The sequence below is a fragment of the Ostrea edulis genome, chromosome 2 (assembly GCF_947568905.1).
Source record: "Ostrea edulis chromosome 2, xbOstEdul1.1, whole genome shotgun sequence".
In the NCBI taxonomy this organism is placed as follows: Eukaryota; Metazoa; Mollusca; class Bivalvia; order Ostreida; family Ostreidae; genus Ostrea; species Ostrea edulis.
In genome coordinates this window covers 31,052,759-31,070,082 of record NC_079165.1, presented here as the reverse complement: position 1 = coordinate 31,070,082, position 17,324 = coordinate 31,052,759, and the positions used below count along the sequence as shown (strand labels likewise).

General features: G+C 37.7%; 1 protein-coding gene across 2 annotated transcripts; it reads left to right on the top strand.

Moving 5' to 3' along the window:
- The first annotated feature begins 1,109 nt into the window (after positions 1–1,109).
- LOC125681806 (lysosomal thioesterase PPT2-A-like) lies at positions 1,110–14,435 on the top strand. 2 transcript variants are annotated; one of them, XM_048922034.2, is made up of 9 exons: positions 1,110–1,339; positions 2,375–2,528; positions 4,556–4,648; positions 4,751–4,805; positions 5,972–6,024; positions 6,215–6,298; positions 6,397–6,481; positions 6,696–6,750; positions 13,840–14,435. In XM_048922034.2, the coding sequence occupies exons 1-9, from the start codon at positions 1,190–1,192 to the stop codon at positions 13,981–13,983; spliced, it is 873 nt and encodes a 290-aa protein (XP_048777991.1). In that variant the 5' UTR covers positions 1,110–1,189; the 3' UTR covers positions 13,984–14,435. The 2 variants fall into 2 exon arrangements, with proteins under 2 accessions (XP_048777991.1, XP_048777992.1); XM_048922035.2 differs by having other exon boundaries at positions 1,144–1,339; positions 2,375–2,462.
- The last annotated feature ends 2,889 nt before the right edge of the window (positions 14,436–17,324 follow it).

Here is a 17,324-nt window from a genome sequence, read left to right as displayed (position 1 = left end):
TCGTCAACTTCCCATATTTATGTAGCAATATTCCATTATCTCCTGCATATGGTGTTTGTATCTCTCAACTTATTCGTTACACAAGAGCTTGCTCTGTTAATGGTCAGTTTTTAAATCGAACAGTCTACTGACAAACAAGTTGATGGTACAGGTGTTCCGATAGTCTCGTTTAAAGTCAGCATTTCGCAAATTCTATGGTGGTTATAACGATCTAGTTTGCCAATACAGTCTATCATTGGATCAAATGCTGTCTGACGTATTTCATACCGATTGTTAGGCCGTTCTTGGCACACCGATTTCTCCATTTACCTAATCAAGATATAGGACTCACGGCGGGTGTGACCGGCCGACAGGGGGTGCTTACTCCTCCTAGGCCCCTGATCCCACCTCTTGTATATCCAGGCGCTGTGTTTGCCCAAATATATATTTTGTATTGTATATAGGAGTTATGAGATTAATCACTGTTCGTTATCTACACCTTTCATTCACTCGTGCAGGCGTCATCATTACCGGTGAAGGGCTAAACATTTATGCCTATGCTCGGTGCTTACATCCATTGAGCAGGAAGGGATCTGTATAGTGCCACACCCGCTGTGATACGAGGGCTCGCAATCTCATCCAAAGGACCGCCCCATACGACGAATACTGAGGACCTTCCCACGGGACAGTCACGAGAGGACCTAGAATATCTGGCATTATTAGGATGAGAAATCTCAAAATTGATGATACACAAATAATCCAATCTACCCTAATAAAGTTTCCCCACAACACAAATTTCATTATCATCAATAATAAAAAAAAATTCATCACGAGAAAGTGTTCAGAAATTTAAATCACAAACTTTTTAAATATACCTTTCAAAAATATCGATATCTTAAACCAATGGTATTTTCTTACAAGTTAAGTAAATGGACGGTATTATTTCTGAAAACAATCTTTCGTATAAGAAAACTGTCTTTATGAAAAACAAAGTATAATGTTTGAACGAATGACATCATATGATATGATTCTTATGATATGATAGTTTTCATCAGTAATTCACTGCGACGTACGTGAATTCTCACACTTATCTAGACAAGATTATTTACAAACAAACAAAATTTTAATCTACCTGAGTTACTGCTATGGCCTGTCTGTGGTTCAAAGTTTCTCAAGATAGGTGTCGGGGAATTTGAAGTGAAGGGACAAGATGTTACTGGTTGTGGTTTTACAGTTTTCCGTTTTAGCGTTTATAACGGGTGCTAGTAATATTTCAAATGGTCCAAAAGCTGTAGTTTTTATCCACGGAATTTTTGGTTATCAAAAAGATGGCATGGAAATTCAGCAATGGGTTGAACAGGTAAGTTCATGTTAATAACGTCAAGAATGCTTCTTCCAAATTTGTTTGAACTATCAAAACACATTTCAGTATTTGATGAATACGAAAATTAATATATTTTCATTAAATTTATCAATGACATTATGTCATATCACATTTCCGAAAACTACTCGTTTTTCTCGAGAACATAGAACAGCCATGGGTACTTTTTCAATGGAATTTGGTCAGATGGCATTTTGATGGCAACGTTTGTGAAATCTACGCAAGTGTTATTTTCTGATTTGTGATGTCCCGATAATGATGTTCTCGTCCTCTCTCTCTCTCTCTCTCTCTCTCTCTCTCTCTCTCTCTCTCTCCAGGCTTTTTTTCTTTGCATAATCATGTTGAAATGTAAATATTATGCAATATATACAGTTATATACCACAATATGTTATTAAACACAGGGGCTAAGTCCGTTTGGGCCCGAACTCTGATAACATAAATATAGAAAGGGGTCTAAGATGAAAAATGTTTTAGTAGCAAATCTACCGGAAGAGGAGAAAAATACAGGATATCAAATATTCCATCAATAAAAAACCATTTCATGAAGATGTGGTATATATTTACTTACACAGATGGGATTTTTCTATGAAATACATGTACATAACGTTATTATATTTTATCAAGAGTTGACATTACTGTTTGAAGATCATTATCAATATTTGTATTTGATGTAAAATTTCTTTAGGTGTCATAATCAGAATTATGTAAGATGAAGTAAGGGGTGTTTTTGTGATAACAATGTGTACTGTTTGTATGAATGCAGTCATACATATAATGATATACATATGTATACATGATAAACAAAATTAGGTTATATTTTTAAGTTTTTATCACTATCCATGTATCTAATAAATCCGATTGCAATGACTGCTAAAGTCAACAAGCCAAACTACTCACAACGACACAGCTAGTGTTTATTCGACCACAGTCTACCTATGATTCGTATGCAGATTCTTTATATACAACCCCTTCTTCTTAATTACTGTACATGCATTTAGAAATGACTTTTCCAGGTCCACCCTGACACGCCGTTCTACTCCATAGCGTTGTACGAAGGATCGTCCAGTCTGGCCCCTCTGTGGAAACAGGTTGACGCAATAAGTAAGGAGGTGATCAGCATCATGAACAATCACACCAACGGCATCCATCTTATCTGTTACTCTCAGGGTCGGTATCAAAACATTCATTTCACAAATCAGTCTGAAAGTTTAATCATCCATCTTATCTGTTAATCTCAGGGTCGGTATCAGAACATTTATTTCACAAATCAGTCTTAATCTTTTGTTATTCTCAGGGTCTGTTCACGAAGCAGTCTTGAAAGTTTTATAATGTATTGCCGAACAGATATCTCTCTCCATTGAATGATTGAATGAAAAGGTGAAGATAAAGAACAGTGATCATCCTCATAACTGCTATAAGGAATACAAAATTAAGAGTTGGGCAAATACATGTACGGACCCCCTGGATATATCAGAGGTGGGATCAGGTGCATAGGAGGAGCAAGCATTCCCTGTCGATCGGTCACACCTGCTGTGAGCCCTGTATCTTGTCAGGTAAATGGAGTAATCCGTAGTCAAATCACTGTGTAAAAAGGGCCTAACAATTCCCATATTTGTTGGATGATTGGTCGTTAATGATGTGATCCTTGTATGAGATGCCAAGGAGTCTCTAAAGCCTCTCATCTCCAATGTTTGGATCCACCTTTGGAGATCTGCTTTCAATGTCGATCCGCATGCATATTGGATAATGGAGATGAACAGTGCATGCAGTAGCGTGACCTTAATCAGATTTGAGAGATGTTTGGATTTTTTCATATGAGCTTCAACTTCATCATTGCTACTGTCGTTTGTACAGCTTTTGCGAGGATTTCGGTCTTTGAACCTTCGCCACTGCTAATGGCTCCAAGGTACTTGAAATGGTTCTTTGCTGCTGACTTTGATCTTGGTAGTGATCTCCACGCCGTATATGAAGGATACTTCATCAAGGTTGTTCACCAAATAACTTAGGTTACCTGATTCCTGTTCGTGTCCTGCCAGTCATCGATGTCGTCGGCGAACCCGAGGTTGGTGATTGTTATCCCTCCCACAAACCATAACGATTCCAGTCGATGTCGCTTGATAAGGTATACCTGGGCACGACTGTCAGAACTATCAACGTGAATTGTTCTGTAAAAAAGCCCAGCAAACCAGTCCCTATTTGTGAACCGCATGAAGTATCCTGCACCATGCTAATCGAGCTACTTGGTCATGGTGACGTTGTGGCAGAACAGGGTGGTTGGCGGGATGTCGCAGACAGATGTGGACGTCCCGGACTTTCTTTCACACACTTCTTGGATCGATCCTGTGACGTCAAGGGGTGGTGCTTGTAGTCAAAGTAAATGATTGGAAACGATTTCGAAGATGTATTGTCCATGTGAAATCCCTCTTGGCGACATGACATAACGAGAGGACATCAGGATTGGAAACATTTTGTGATAAGCTTTGTAGCATACTAATTGCACGCAACATGTCAGCTTCATACAGCTTCAGCAAATTTCTGTGTTGAATATTTGTTCAAATACAAAATATTTTAGTTTATTTTCTCATTTTGTGCTCCTTAGGACCAAAATGATGTAACATGTAGAACGCATTATAAACAGCATGACGTCTGAGTGAATGGATAATTCTGGATGACACTTTCATTGCTTCGATCTATAACCCAGTATTTTTTTTTCAAACCCTGGATAATTCAGTGATTAGAGCACCTGACCAGCAATGCAGGGGTTCCGGGTTCGATTTCCAGTCCAGCCATAAAATTTCTTTTTACCTTTTACAGAAAGTGGCGTGACCAACCCTATTCAGACATTGAAGTTAGCCCCGGCATCAGTGAATTTGTGTTGTTGTCTTAGGGATCGAATACAAATATAGTAGAATTGATAGACCGTGGATATTGGCCTGGACAGTTAGTGGTTAGATCACCTGACCAGGTCAATATCCACAGTCAAATAATTTCTATGTCCCTACTTAAATACATGTATATGTTCTCGGCGAAGAAATATTTTGTTTATGGCACATGTAATTAAAAGCCTTCAGCGTCATCAAATTCATTCCGGTGATGTGATCACGTGGAAGACACCACTTGTTTGAAGCCTAGTAGAGTCAAGTAGACATTTTTGCGTTAAAAAAGATTTGAATCAAAGAATATTCTTATAATAGGAGGCCTAATCTGTCGAGGAATTTTGTCGAGAACCCAGCATAACGTTGACACTTTCATCGCCTTAAGTTCTCCACTAGCCGGACAGTATGGAGGTAATTACACTTAGTATCTTCGCCCATTTGCTGGCTTCATTTGTGGTAAATACGTCTCACAAATTATTTAATTACAACTTAAGCAACTTCTCTATGTTGTAGATACAAAGTATATGAAACACCTTTTTCCAAATTTATTGAAATCGGAGGCGTACAGGTGAGCAATTTTGTTTGTAGTGTGTGATAATAAAAGTCCGATTCGTGGTCGTTAGTAATTATTTAAAAATTATAATTTTTACTGATTGTTTTCATTTCTAAACCGATGGCGTTGCCATCAACAGTATATATGAACGATGGTGCTGTCATTTTTAAAATCATATCTAATCTTAAAACATTTGTCCATATATCGACAGTTTTGATCAGCACACCCAATCTCCAGAAGTTGCACTCAGTCAGTTTTTAAATCGAGGCAAGCTACTGACAAACAAGTTGATGGTACAGGGGTTTCAACAGTCTCGATTGAAGTCAGCATTTTGCAAATTCTATGGTCGTTTTAACGATCTAGTTCGTCAATACAACCTATCATTGGGTCAAATGCTGTCTGACATGTTTCATACCGATTGTTAGGCCGTTCTTGGCACTCTGATTTTGACTACGGATAACTCCGTTTACCTGATCAGGATATGGGGCTCACGGCGGGTTTGACCGGTCGGCAGGGGATGCTTACTCCTTTTAGGCACCTGATCCCACCTCTGGTGTGTCCAGGGGTCCGTGTTTGCCCAACTACCTATTTTGTATTGCCTATAGGAGTTATGAGATTGATCACTGTTCGTTATCTTCACCTTTCACTTGCCAGACTATCAACAACTCAAATTGACCATACATGGTCACCTACCTTATAATTCCTTTATCTGGATAATTTAGTAGCATAATTGCCTTCTATTAAACTGTCATTAAAATCGGTCCCAAACACCCTTGAAGTAAAATTCGAATTTGGGGAAATGAAAAGGACTTGTGAATCTATAAATAGCAGTGAAACAAGGGCCCCTTCTCTCATTATAGGGCGTGGGGAAACAAAAATCTTTTTTCATATGTTGGCCAAGTCGTCTATATCATTTTACACGTGTAACGAAATTCGATCAAAGGGTCAGGTATATGGTGGAAAAGAAATATTGAACATCTTCATTTATTTTTACAACGAAAGAAAACTTCGAACCCTCCCACACACACGCTTTGGTTATAATGTTCTTGTGATATGGATCAGATCTTCAATTAAAATCACGAGTAAAACACCAAACGTTTTGTAGACTGTCATCCTTTACTTGTCTTTGCATACATGAGACAAATACAGAGCAGAGCGGTTAATTTCTGGATTATTTGTAGAGTGTTTTATACAAAAGAAGGCCAAAAACTGTCAATAGGAAACTACTGGAAAGGTAAATATAGGAATACCAAGAAACCTCTGGAGATAGTCTGAAAGATTTTTACATTTTGAGGTATCACGTTAAGGATCATATGAGGCAATATTTGTTTTGTTTTTTAAATGTTGGTGAATTTTGAGATTTTTTATGTAAAACAATTTCGAATACAAGTCATATTAGATCCTCTATAATTCATTCATTTTAGATCCTCACCAACTGGAGAAGTACACAAAATATTGTAATTTTCTGGCATCCTTAAACAACGATACCTATACGTCCGAAATGAACGGTAAAATGAGATCTTAAATGACATCTCGGTAATGATCTGAAAATGATTGATTTACATTTCGATAAAAAGAGTGCAAATATTTGGTCTTCCTCTTTCAGAATACAAGCAAAATTTCTTAAGACTCAATAGACTAATTCTGATTGGTGGGCCTGACGATGGTGTCATTACTCCATGGGAATCAAGGTACATATTATATTAGTCTATGTTGTCCATGCCCAACAATGCACTACTAACGCTACTTAATACTAGAATAGCACTAGGTATTTGCAGTTTTGGACTGATTTGAGTGATGATTAAATTGTAGCTTGTTGTGTTAGCTGAGTTTGCTTTTCAAAGTAGGGCTTCATCCAGAATATGCTTTGTTTCTTCGAATCATGATTCTATATCTTTTTTTCAGTCATTTTGCATTTTACGACTCTCAAGAGAAAGTTGTTGAACTGGAGCAACAAAGGGTATGTTGTTACCTTAACTATTTTGCAATGAATATACCATAGGTCACGTGTGATATTGAGTAGATGTCTCTATGTACATGTACTCGTGCTTATAAAATGTTATTTTATCCAGTGGCGGATCCAGAACATTTTCGGGGAGGTGCACCAAGTATGTTCCTTTTCCACCCAAAGGGAGGGGGTGAGGACCCCAAAATGGCAAAACATTACCAATTTTGATAAAAACATTCATTCAAAGAAGCCTCCATAACCCCTCTCTAGATCCGCCACTATCTGTCCAATGCATTGGAAGTGTTAAAAATTATTTTTACTTTCATCACACGATCGTTTCAGTTATCATACTGAGTTATGAAATATTTACAGCGATTGACATGTACATTCATAAACCTAGTTATTCAAACAAAAAGATTTACTTTTCTAAATGTGGCTTTCTCTAAAATATTTCCATATAAGTTACCCTCTATCTGTAATGTACATGTAATAATGCCAATATCATTAAACGATATCAAATAAAATAAATAAATAAATGTTTATTCGGTATATACATACATACAAACACTACGTACATAAATACCAAGGATAACCCATGAAAGCTCGAAAGCTTATTTCCAATGGGGTCCTTTGATGCACGGATGTTTGTGGAGATAACGAACAGTGATCAATCTCATAACTCCTACAGGCAATACAAAATAGATAGTTGGGTAAACACGGACCCCTGGACACACCAGAGGTGGGATCAGGTGCATAGGAGGAGTAAGCATCCCCTGTCGACTGGTCACACCCGCCGTGAGCCCTATATCCTAATCAGGTAAACGGAGTTATCCGTAGTCAACATCAGCGTGCCAAGAACGGCTTAACAATCGGTATGAAACACGTCAGACAGCATTTGACCCAATGATAGGTTGTATTGACGAACTAGATCGATATAACGACCATAGAATTTGCAAAATGCTGACTTCAATCGAAACCCCTGTACCATCAACGTGCTTGTCAGTAGCTTGCCTCAATATAAAAACTGACTATACGCAGAACAAGCTCTTGCTCATCGAATCAGTTGAGAGATATAAACACCATATGCAGGTGATAATGGAATATTGCTACATAAATATGGGAAGTTGACGATGGAGAAGCTGAAATCACCCCGTTTGCCATACAGTTGAGTTGTCAGGTTGCCGTCAATGTCTACTTTCAATAAAATATCTAAGTATGAAGCAGAACTGAACGACTGACAATTAGTCTTCACGAAAACTCAGTGGTCCGAAGACCGAGGCCAGTGAATTTTTGGGTCGAGTCAGTGAAAATAAAAAATCAGGAAGTCCGATGGGCTTGTAGACTTTTTGTTAGTTACATTAGATATAATGTTGGATTTTGATATTCTAAACGTCTTATTTGCTTAAATTCACCATAAAAATAAAAATTAATCAATAAGTAGCACATAAAGTAAGTGTTTGGACATCGTGGTTTGTTTATTTCTTTAAAGTAAAGAACGATAACTATACTTGTAATTGTCAAGATAACTTGTACGTTGATCAGGTGAATATTCAAAGAACAACTGGTTGAAACAACAAAAATGGCCGCGTTCTGTATCGCATTGTCTACCGGTAATTGCTGCTTCATTACATTGTCCAATTAAAATGAACTTTGTCAATTGCAATTATCTCTCATTTTATGCAATTTCTATAGTTTATAGAATCAATCAATCGTTTACATTTGATGTTGGAAGAGAACTCGGGCTACTTCCTAAGGTGAATTGAAGGCGGAATCCCGCTCGCGCCGGTAATACCACCTTCACACTCACGGATTTTTCTTATGAGTCCTTACGGATCTCCGACTCGTAGTCAATCGCAAGCATTCGTAAATCACTCTTCGGTATCCGTTAATAACTCGTCACAACTCGCACACACGCGTAAGGATCCGTGAAAGTAGGGTCAAATTTTTTGACATGTCAAAAAAAAATTCACGATTCTCCACGGATTTCGTTTTCCGTAAATAACTTGTAACAATCCGTAAGTATCGTAAACTGGTCGCAAGAACACGTAAACTGCTCGTAAGAATCCGTAAAACACTCGTAATTTTTTTTAGGAATCTTTGCGGTTAGTTTACGATATGTTACGGATAGTGATATTTACGATTTCATTCACGTCGGGTTACAATCGCTTTACGGATTGTTCAGAGTCATTACGAGCGCTTTACGTATAGACACGATTACTTTACGAGTACATACTTAAACTTTCCGATTAAGGAAAGGTATAAAAGACGCAAAATCTGACAGTTTCTTTCAGTTGTTATCAAGACATCAAAGAAGTTACACATTAATGTCAGTTGTCGAATGTTAATACAAAGCCAATTGCGAACACTTTGGAGTCAAAAACGTAAACAATCGTAACTAACTCCTAACTATTCGTAACAGCACGTTATCAACACGTTAACAGGTCGTGATTTACACGTAAAAGCTAAGCTAAATCGTAAATTCCCGTGATATACTTGTAACAATCCCTAAAAAGCTCGTAAAATGTCGTAAATTGCTCGTATTTATCCGTGTTCACTCGGAAAAAATCGTAAATGTTTGTCGTAAATGCATCGCAAGAACTCGTAGTAAACCGGAAATGACCCGTAAATACTCTTTAAACGTTCTTATATAGCTCTTTAAAGAGTCTAATTCGTAACAATCTGTGTACTTTTACGGATTTGTGGAATACGTAAGGATCCGTAAGAAAAATCCGTGAATGTGAAGGTACCATAAGTGAGAAAGTTTCCCAGTTTACTTTCGGAAGGTCGGTGGTCTCTTCCCAGGTACAGTGTATCTGGGTTCTCTCTTCCACCAACAAAAACTGGGCGCCGCCAGATAACTGAAATTTTTTTTAGTGTGGCGGAAAATGTCAAAACAATCAATCCTTTGTGCATACTGATCCATTTTGCAAATGAAAGGTGAAGATAACGAACAGTGATCAATCCCTCTGGATTATATCCCTTTCCCCTAATCCCTCTGGATTCTAGGAACTTAAATCAGACTTCAAGTTCAATCAATTCTTCATAAATTCCTAAAATGTCTGTTCCCATAAGGTCTTTCCATTTATTTTGTCCAATAATTTCTCTACATTCCAAATAAAAAGTTCCAAATTCCATCTGGATTCACACTTTCTTCAAAAGTTATTTTCCATCGTTTCCTTTTTTTAGGTGGGAACTACATGTATAAATCCTTTTCCCCCGAAAAATCTAGCTGATATAATAAGAATTTCGCTTGAATACAAAAAGGGATTATTTACCAAGATTCTTTAATAAAATTTGCAGGGAAGAATTTAATAATCCTACAAAAAATTGTATGCTGGGATGTTTATAGTATTTGTCCAAGCACTTCCGTCCTTATGTGCTACATGTAATATAATATTATCATATATCAACGCAAAAATTTTCAACTCCTCTTGAACAACCAATATCTTAAAAGTTCATCAACTGACAACATTCCTTCTGGATTCTAGGAATTTAAATCAGACTTCAAGTTCAATCAATTCTTCATAAATTCCTAAAATGTCTGTTCCCATAAGGTATTTCCATTTATTTTGTCCTATAATTTCTCTACATTCCAAATGTCCTAGGCCTGTGTTTTAAAATCATCCTAAGTTGGGATCCGGGTTAGAATAGGTCCTCGGTACCCCTTGCTTGTCGTAAAAGGCGATTAAATGGGGCGGTCCTTCGGATGAGACCGCTAAAACCAAAGTCCCGTGTCGTGGGGATCCGGGTTAGAATAGGTCCTCAGTACCCCCTTGCTTGTCGTAAGAGGCGACTAAATGGGGCGGTCCTTCGAATGAGATCACAAAAACCGAGGTCCCGTGTCCCAGCAGGTGTGGCATGATAAAGAACCCTCCTTGCTCAATAAGCGCCGAGCATAGGCCTAAATTTTGCAGCCCTTCACCGGCAATGGTGACGTCTCCATATGAGTGAAATATTCTTGAGCGGGACGTTAAACAATATTCAATCAATCAATCAAAGTCACGTGTCACAGCAGGTGTGGCACGATAAATCCATAAGCGCCGAGCAAAGGCCTAAATTTTGCAGCCCTTCACTTGCAGTGGTGACGTCTCCATATGAGTGAAATATTCTCGAGAGGGACGTTAAACAATATTCAATCAATCAATCAATCCTAAATTGATTGTTCTTATTGCATAAACTTACCTAGTCTCTACAAAATTAATAGGTTTAACTTCCACCAGTCACGTATTCGAAATGAAGTAATAAAACCGGTTGAAAACAGGGATACACGAAGATATTTATTAAGTTAGGATTTGAATTATCTTCTGCATTCGTTCCAAAGGGATTTCTAGTGTATTATGTGCATAATAGTGCAGATTTCTCCACATTTTAGACACAGTGGTAGATTGTTTGTAAAATTGCATATTCACTAGCCAGGGGTGACGATGCATGTTATTTCTCCGTGTATCGTCACCCTAGGCTAGCGAAGATGGTAAAATTGAGAATTATCATCTTTCAACTTGACATATGTAAATTTAAGTCTTTTAAATGGCGTTATCATCCTTAGATTGAAATTTGCCAAAATGATCATTCTTTCTAAAGAACACTAGTACAATATGTAAGCAGGAAGTGACGCATTTTTATTTGAATAAATGAGCCAACAAGAAAATCACAGTGTGTTGTCGCATTAAGGTATTACCTCCTTAATATCATTTTGTTTTCTGTTGAAAGCTCGACATACTAGTAACACCGTTTCTCCAGCATATGTTGTAAAATATAAATCACACCCCGGTATATTCGCAGTATTTCCAGGGGTTTGCGACCTTAGATAACAGTTGTGAAGTTGTCCCTGAGGTCGTGCCCCGCTCGTGCCATGTCCGCGTCACACCTAAGACATTAAAATAGATAGTGATTGTTCTTTCGCCAAACAATCGGCATTTAGAAATGAGAATCACGGGTCTTTCGGATATGACCTTAAAAGCGGAGGCCCCGTTTCGTGGCAGGCGTTGGCACGATAAAGAACTCTCACTGCTACGACTCTGAATGCTAAGCATAGGGTCTAAATGTGGTACATCACTTACAGCTGGTGACGTCTCAATATGAGTGAAAAATCCTCGACGGGACGTAAAAACAATCAATCAATCCACGTGCCTAAAGAATCGGTGTCAGTATGTTTATATTCACATTGTCAAAGTCACCGAGCATGAGATTTCCTTTGGCGTTCCACAAGGATCCCTCCTGGGACCTAAACTTTACTGTCTCTTTTCTAAACCGATAGGGACTATATGTTACGGTATGACTTGCTCAGAGTAGAAGATATTTATTGAACTACTGCCTATAAGATTTAATACCATTGTTTTGTTAATGATTTTTTTCTCATTAGTAAGCAGACGCTGTGTTCTAGTGGTTAGGACGCTCTCTGTAACGGGGAGGTACGGGTTTGATTTCCCCATTCCGGTGTCGTAGCTAAGACGTTTACACAGAACACACGTGCATGCAGTGACTGCTCCTTCGCCAAGCGCTCGCCATATAGAAGTAAACGGCAAGAGTTTTTTCGGATATGACCTTGAAAACAAAGGTCACGTGTCTCAGTAGGCGTTGGCACAATAAAGAATCCTTACTGTTAGGGTCCTGACATCGTCGGTTATTCACAGGTGCTTCTAATTGATTCTCTCCATCATCCGGGAGCGTGTGTGTACTCAAAACCGTGGTTTGCGACGAGCACAATTCAAAAGTTAGAATTTGTTACGCTTTACTCACAAGTTATTGACGTTTCTACACGTGTGAAACCTTCTTAAAAGGGACGTAAAACAGCGTACATGTACATATAACAACAAACATTTATAAACAGGGAATATAACTGATGTAAAAAGATCACTGAGATAGTTTTACGGTTTCCATACATAATATTTACACAAATATCTCAATGATTTTGTAGTTTGGTCTCATTGCATTGTTCACGGGTCATGGTAGCTCAGTGGTAGAGCGTTCGCTTCGTAACCGGGAGGTCGTGAGTTAGAGTCCCGCTTGTGCCATGGCCGCGTTAAACCTAAAACGCTAACATAGGTAGTGATTGATCCTTCGCCAAACGCTCGGCATTTAGAAGTAAGAATAACGGGTCTTCCGGATATTACCTTAAATACAGAGGTCCCGTGTTGCGACAGGCGTTGGCACGTTCAAGAACCTTCACTGCCACAGCCGTAGCGCTATGCATACTATAGGTTTAACAGCTGGTGACGTCTCAATATGAGTGAAAAATTTCCGACGGGACTCAACCAGCCAACCAATGCATTGTTTGAATAAAAATGTAGACTTTCGTTCTATTATGGGTTGAATACCTTAAAAGCTTACAAGTAAAATTTATGGTTCGACTGCATCTTGGCAGTCAGGTGTCTGGTTCGCTTATTTTCATCTCCCCCTTGGGAGACTTTGTCCCATTTCATAAACATTCAAATTATATAAAGCGTCTTTGCTTTCCAGAACATCCAAGCATATCGCCTCCTTCACACTCGCATGTTATCGATTATATACAATGTACTGTAATTTCGACACACATGCTTGAGTTGCTACGTCTTCTATCTTATGGGAATTTGATGAACTATATTTGATGAAAAGTTTATGGCTGACCAGTTTGTTAACTCAAAATAAATACAAGTCGTGCAATAATGACAAGAACTGTGTCAGAAAAAAACGACTGGCACACCTTCATAAATCATTAATTTACCGCTACCTGTTTCAGTGCTCCAGAAATCTTGTGCATTGTTAGTAATCAATTTTATCTGATTATCTCTAATTTAAAATTTAACACTAAATCACTCGATTTGAATTCATCAATTTTCGCTACACGTGTGTTTATTATAAATATTCACAATTGTGTTACCATTGACTATGCTTGGCTGATAATTTTATTTGTAAAAGAACGATAACTCTTAGAGTCCGGAGAAGGGCAGATAGTGGACATGTGGAAATGGAATTACCGGTAAACATGCTAAGGGAAGATGAACGTAAGCAAATGGGACACTTTGCTTGCGAATATGTTTTGCAACTTCCTTAGAAGTGTTCGCTAAAGAAATCAGCACAGAAATCAAATATACAGTAAATGTACTTTTACTATATTTTCAGTACTTTCTGGATGATTCGTTCGGTTTACAGACGTTATTCAACCAGAAGAAGATCAAGACGTACACCATTTCTGGAGTGGCGCACAATGAATGGCCCAATAATCGAACAGTGTTCAGCAGCGCCATACTTCCGTGGCTGATATAAATATAATTCTGACAGATTTGAATGTTATGTTAGTGTATCATTAACTTGTCAAAGAGAAAGTGGGGGGGGGGGGCTACATTTGTAATGCCATTTGTTGCCTTCTGCGAACAACCATAAACGCATACGAAATCAGTGACAAGTGTCATGTGGTTTTGCTTTTTTGATCTCAAATTCCTAGAAAAAAAGTCTAATGCGTCAATATATTTGACTTTTTTTTAGTTAACTTTGTTTGATTTAAGGTTCACAGATACACCACATGTAAAAGTTACTAGACAGCACATGCAATCAATGCAAGATTTTATCATGTACATCAAAAGGACTGGTTCCTCTCCTCTATAAACGAACAGTTGTCATTGCAAAGAAAGTATTAGAAATTGAATTTACATATAATGTGAAATTGTAAACAGCAGAAAAAATGCTGTGGCGCAGTTCTAATAAACCTAAATGTAAAAGGTGTATTTGTGATATCCAAGACAATGTACAGACTGTTAAAAAGATCACTTCGAACATTAAAATATCTTTACACACAACAAAGACCGATCGCGGTAGCTCGGTGGTAGAGTGTTCGCTTCCTAACCGAGAGGTCGTGAGTTCGAGTCTCACTCGGGCCATGATCGCGTCAAAACTACGCTAGGCTTTTAGAAGTGAGTATCACGGGTTTACCGGATATGACCTTGAGAGCGATAGGTGTTGGCACGTTAAAGAACCCTCACTTCTACTGCCGTAAGCACAGGTCTATATTTGTGGTACTTCACCTACAACTGGTGACTTCTCTATATGAGTGAGAAATACTCGGCGGGACGTAAAACAAACCAACCAAAACATGCAACAAGAACATTAAGAATGCAATCCATTCAAGAATTTATTCTGAATAAATAATGATTTTAAGAACGCGGTTGTGGTTCAATTTAGTGTGAATAATATTAGACAGACTTTGCCAAATGCAAAATAAGTCTATGGTTTTGAAAGATTTTTAACTATACGGCCACTGAATTTATTGAATTGACTTCTCTTGATTCTATATGAAAAGGGTGAAGATAACAATTAATTGTCAATCACAAAATCCTATAAAAATACAAATTGATAGTAGGGCAAACACGGACTCTTGAAAACAACAGTGGGATAAGGTATCATTTAAGGAGGAGTCAGCATCCCCTTTTGACCGGTCGCATCCACCGTGAGCCCTCTCTCTTGATCAGGTAATCAGGGTAATCCACGGTAAAAATCAGACAGCATTTGACTTAAGGACAATAATTTTTTTGTTGTATTTTGCATATAAGATCATTATACGACCAAAGAATTTGCGAATTCCTGTAATATCAACTTATTTGTCAGAAGCCTCCCTCGGTTTAAAAATTGATAATTACATAGAAGACATGCTCTCGTGTATCGAATCAGTTAAGAGATATAAACACCATATGGAGATGATAATGGAATATTGCTACATAAATATGGAAAGTTGACGATGGAGAAGCAGAATTTGTGATAAAGTTGAGTTGTTCGATAAAATATCTAAGTGCGAAGCAGATATGAAAGACTCTGTTGTGTCTTTTATTTCGAGTTTACTGGGATGTATCGAATTGACATATGAATGATTATTGTTGATAAATAAAACGTCGTCGATATATCTAAATGTCAAAATGAAGGTCACAGTTAGAGTTTTTCTTCTCTTGTAGAACCTTTTAAATAAATTCTGTCTCATAAGAATATGAGAACAGGTCAGCCAATAAAGGAGCGCAATTCGTGACCATGGTAATTCCAACATACTGTTGGAAGAGATGATCACCAAAGACTACGAAGACATTGTCAATGAGAAACTCCAGCATCTTTTTTATATCAACTTGAGGGTACTTGTTCGTGGAATCTGAGTGGCGTTTAACAAATTAATTTTTTGGATGAATGATCACTTTTCAATTTTGTTGAAGAATCAACTGTCTAATTAATAAATTATGAAGGACTGCTCCGAGATTCGGTGAAAGCGTCAGCCCAGATATTTAGTCAAGCCGAATCTCAGCTGAGATTAACCTTCATGTATTCCAAAAATGAAAATTTGGGGTGTTTTTTTTTTAATATTTACATTTTACTTTCATATCTGTCGGAATAATCCCAGCCGTTAAAATAGTCAATCGCACTGTATTTATCAAGATTCAAACCCACATTGTTCACATCATGAGGAGATGGCTATTATTTCAATTGGTAGGCCTAATGATGTGGAAAGTAAAAATATTGGAAATGTGAATGTTATTAAATGAACTTGGTCAGATTTGATTTAATCAGTGAACCGTATAACAGGGTCGAATCAACAGGCATTGTCTATATACCTGTATATACAAGTCCTCTCGGTATAGAAGCTACAAGGACTTACTGCATAGATGAAATGACTAGATATCACCACGTGCATCCTTCCCTTTTAACTCTTTGTTGCCAAAACCTTTTATGATCTCCGAAGAGCAATGGTAATTGATTAGCAATTATTTCCTTTTAAAATGTCTGTCAAGAGTTTTGGTGATAGGTTCAAACTTATCTCAACAGTACCACGAGTACGTGAAATAAATTCATTTATAGATTTAATGATAATTAGATGTTTTTAACATATTTTATTGATATACAATCAAAAGGATAGAAAACATAATCTAATAACTTACCAGTACCTCTCTTTAAATATGACAAATAATCAATTACTTCACAATAAATCCACGTGTTGTACAAGTGACAATTTAATCTAAAATAGCCATCCACATTCCTGTGTACAGCAGTAAACATGTTGTAGTTCGGCTACAAAGTCAAGTTGGGTATCCATAATATTTAAACAGTATTTTTTTTAAAAAAAATTCAAAGTCATGGACTACATCTTACTTTTTTCCACAAGGCCAATGATATTTCGCCTAAATAAAGCATAATTATTTATTTGAACAGTATTTCATTATGTATAGCATAATAAGGATTATGCAACAGGTAGCTCCTGTATAAGCCTTCTCCTTAAAAGTACAATGTACAGTGGCGAATCTAGACCTTACTGTGTGTGTGTGTGGGGGGGTGAGGTCCGAAGGGGTAGGGCATGGGAGGGGCCCTATCCCCTATGTGAGGGGGGGGGGGGGCTCCCCATGGACAATTTTAAAAAGATTGATTTAAAATGGTGCATTTTAATGCATTTTCGACTGAAATTCTTGTTCCTTCTTCCTTTCATCTATAGTCGTGGTGTGGTTTTAAAAGAAACCACGAAGAGCTGGGAGTTTTCCGACCCCACCCCCACCCCCTATATCCGCCATTGAGGTAATGTTCTACTAGTTTGAGTCCTTGTACGTTCCGTGATCATTTGCCTCATTACTATAACGCATGTA

What these genes read in the sequence shown, in the direction of transcription:
- LOC125681806 (XM_048922034.2), top strand. Translation starts at nt 1,190, where the DNA reads ATGTTACTGGTTGTGGTTTTACAGTTTTCCGTTTTAGCGTTTATAACG. An exon ending in AATAGGAAACTACTGGAAAG is followed by an intron (nt 6,025 to 6,214) that starts GTAAATATAGGA and finishes CATTCATTTTAG; the next exon opens with ATCCTCACCAACTGGAGAAG. An exon ending in ATTACTCCATGGGAATCAAG is followed by an intron (nt 6,482 to 6,695) that starts GTACATATTATA and finishes TCTTTTTTTCAG; the next exon opens with TCATTTTGCATTTTACGACT.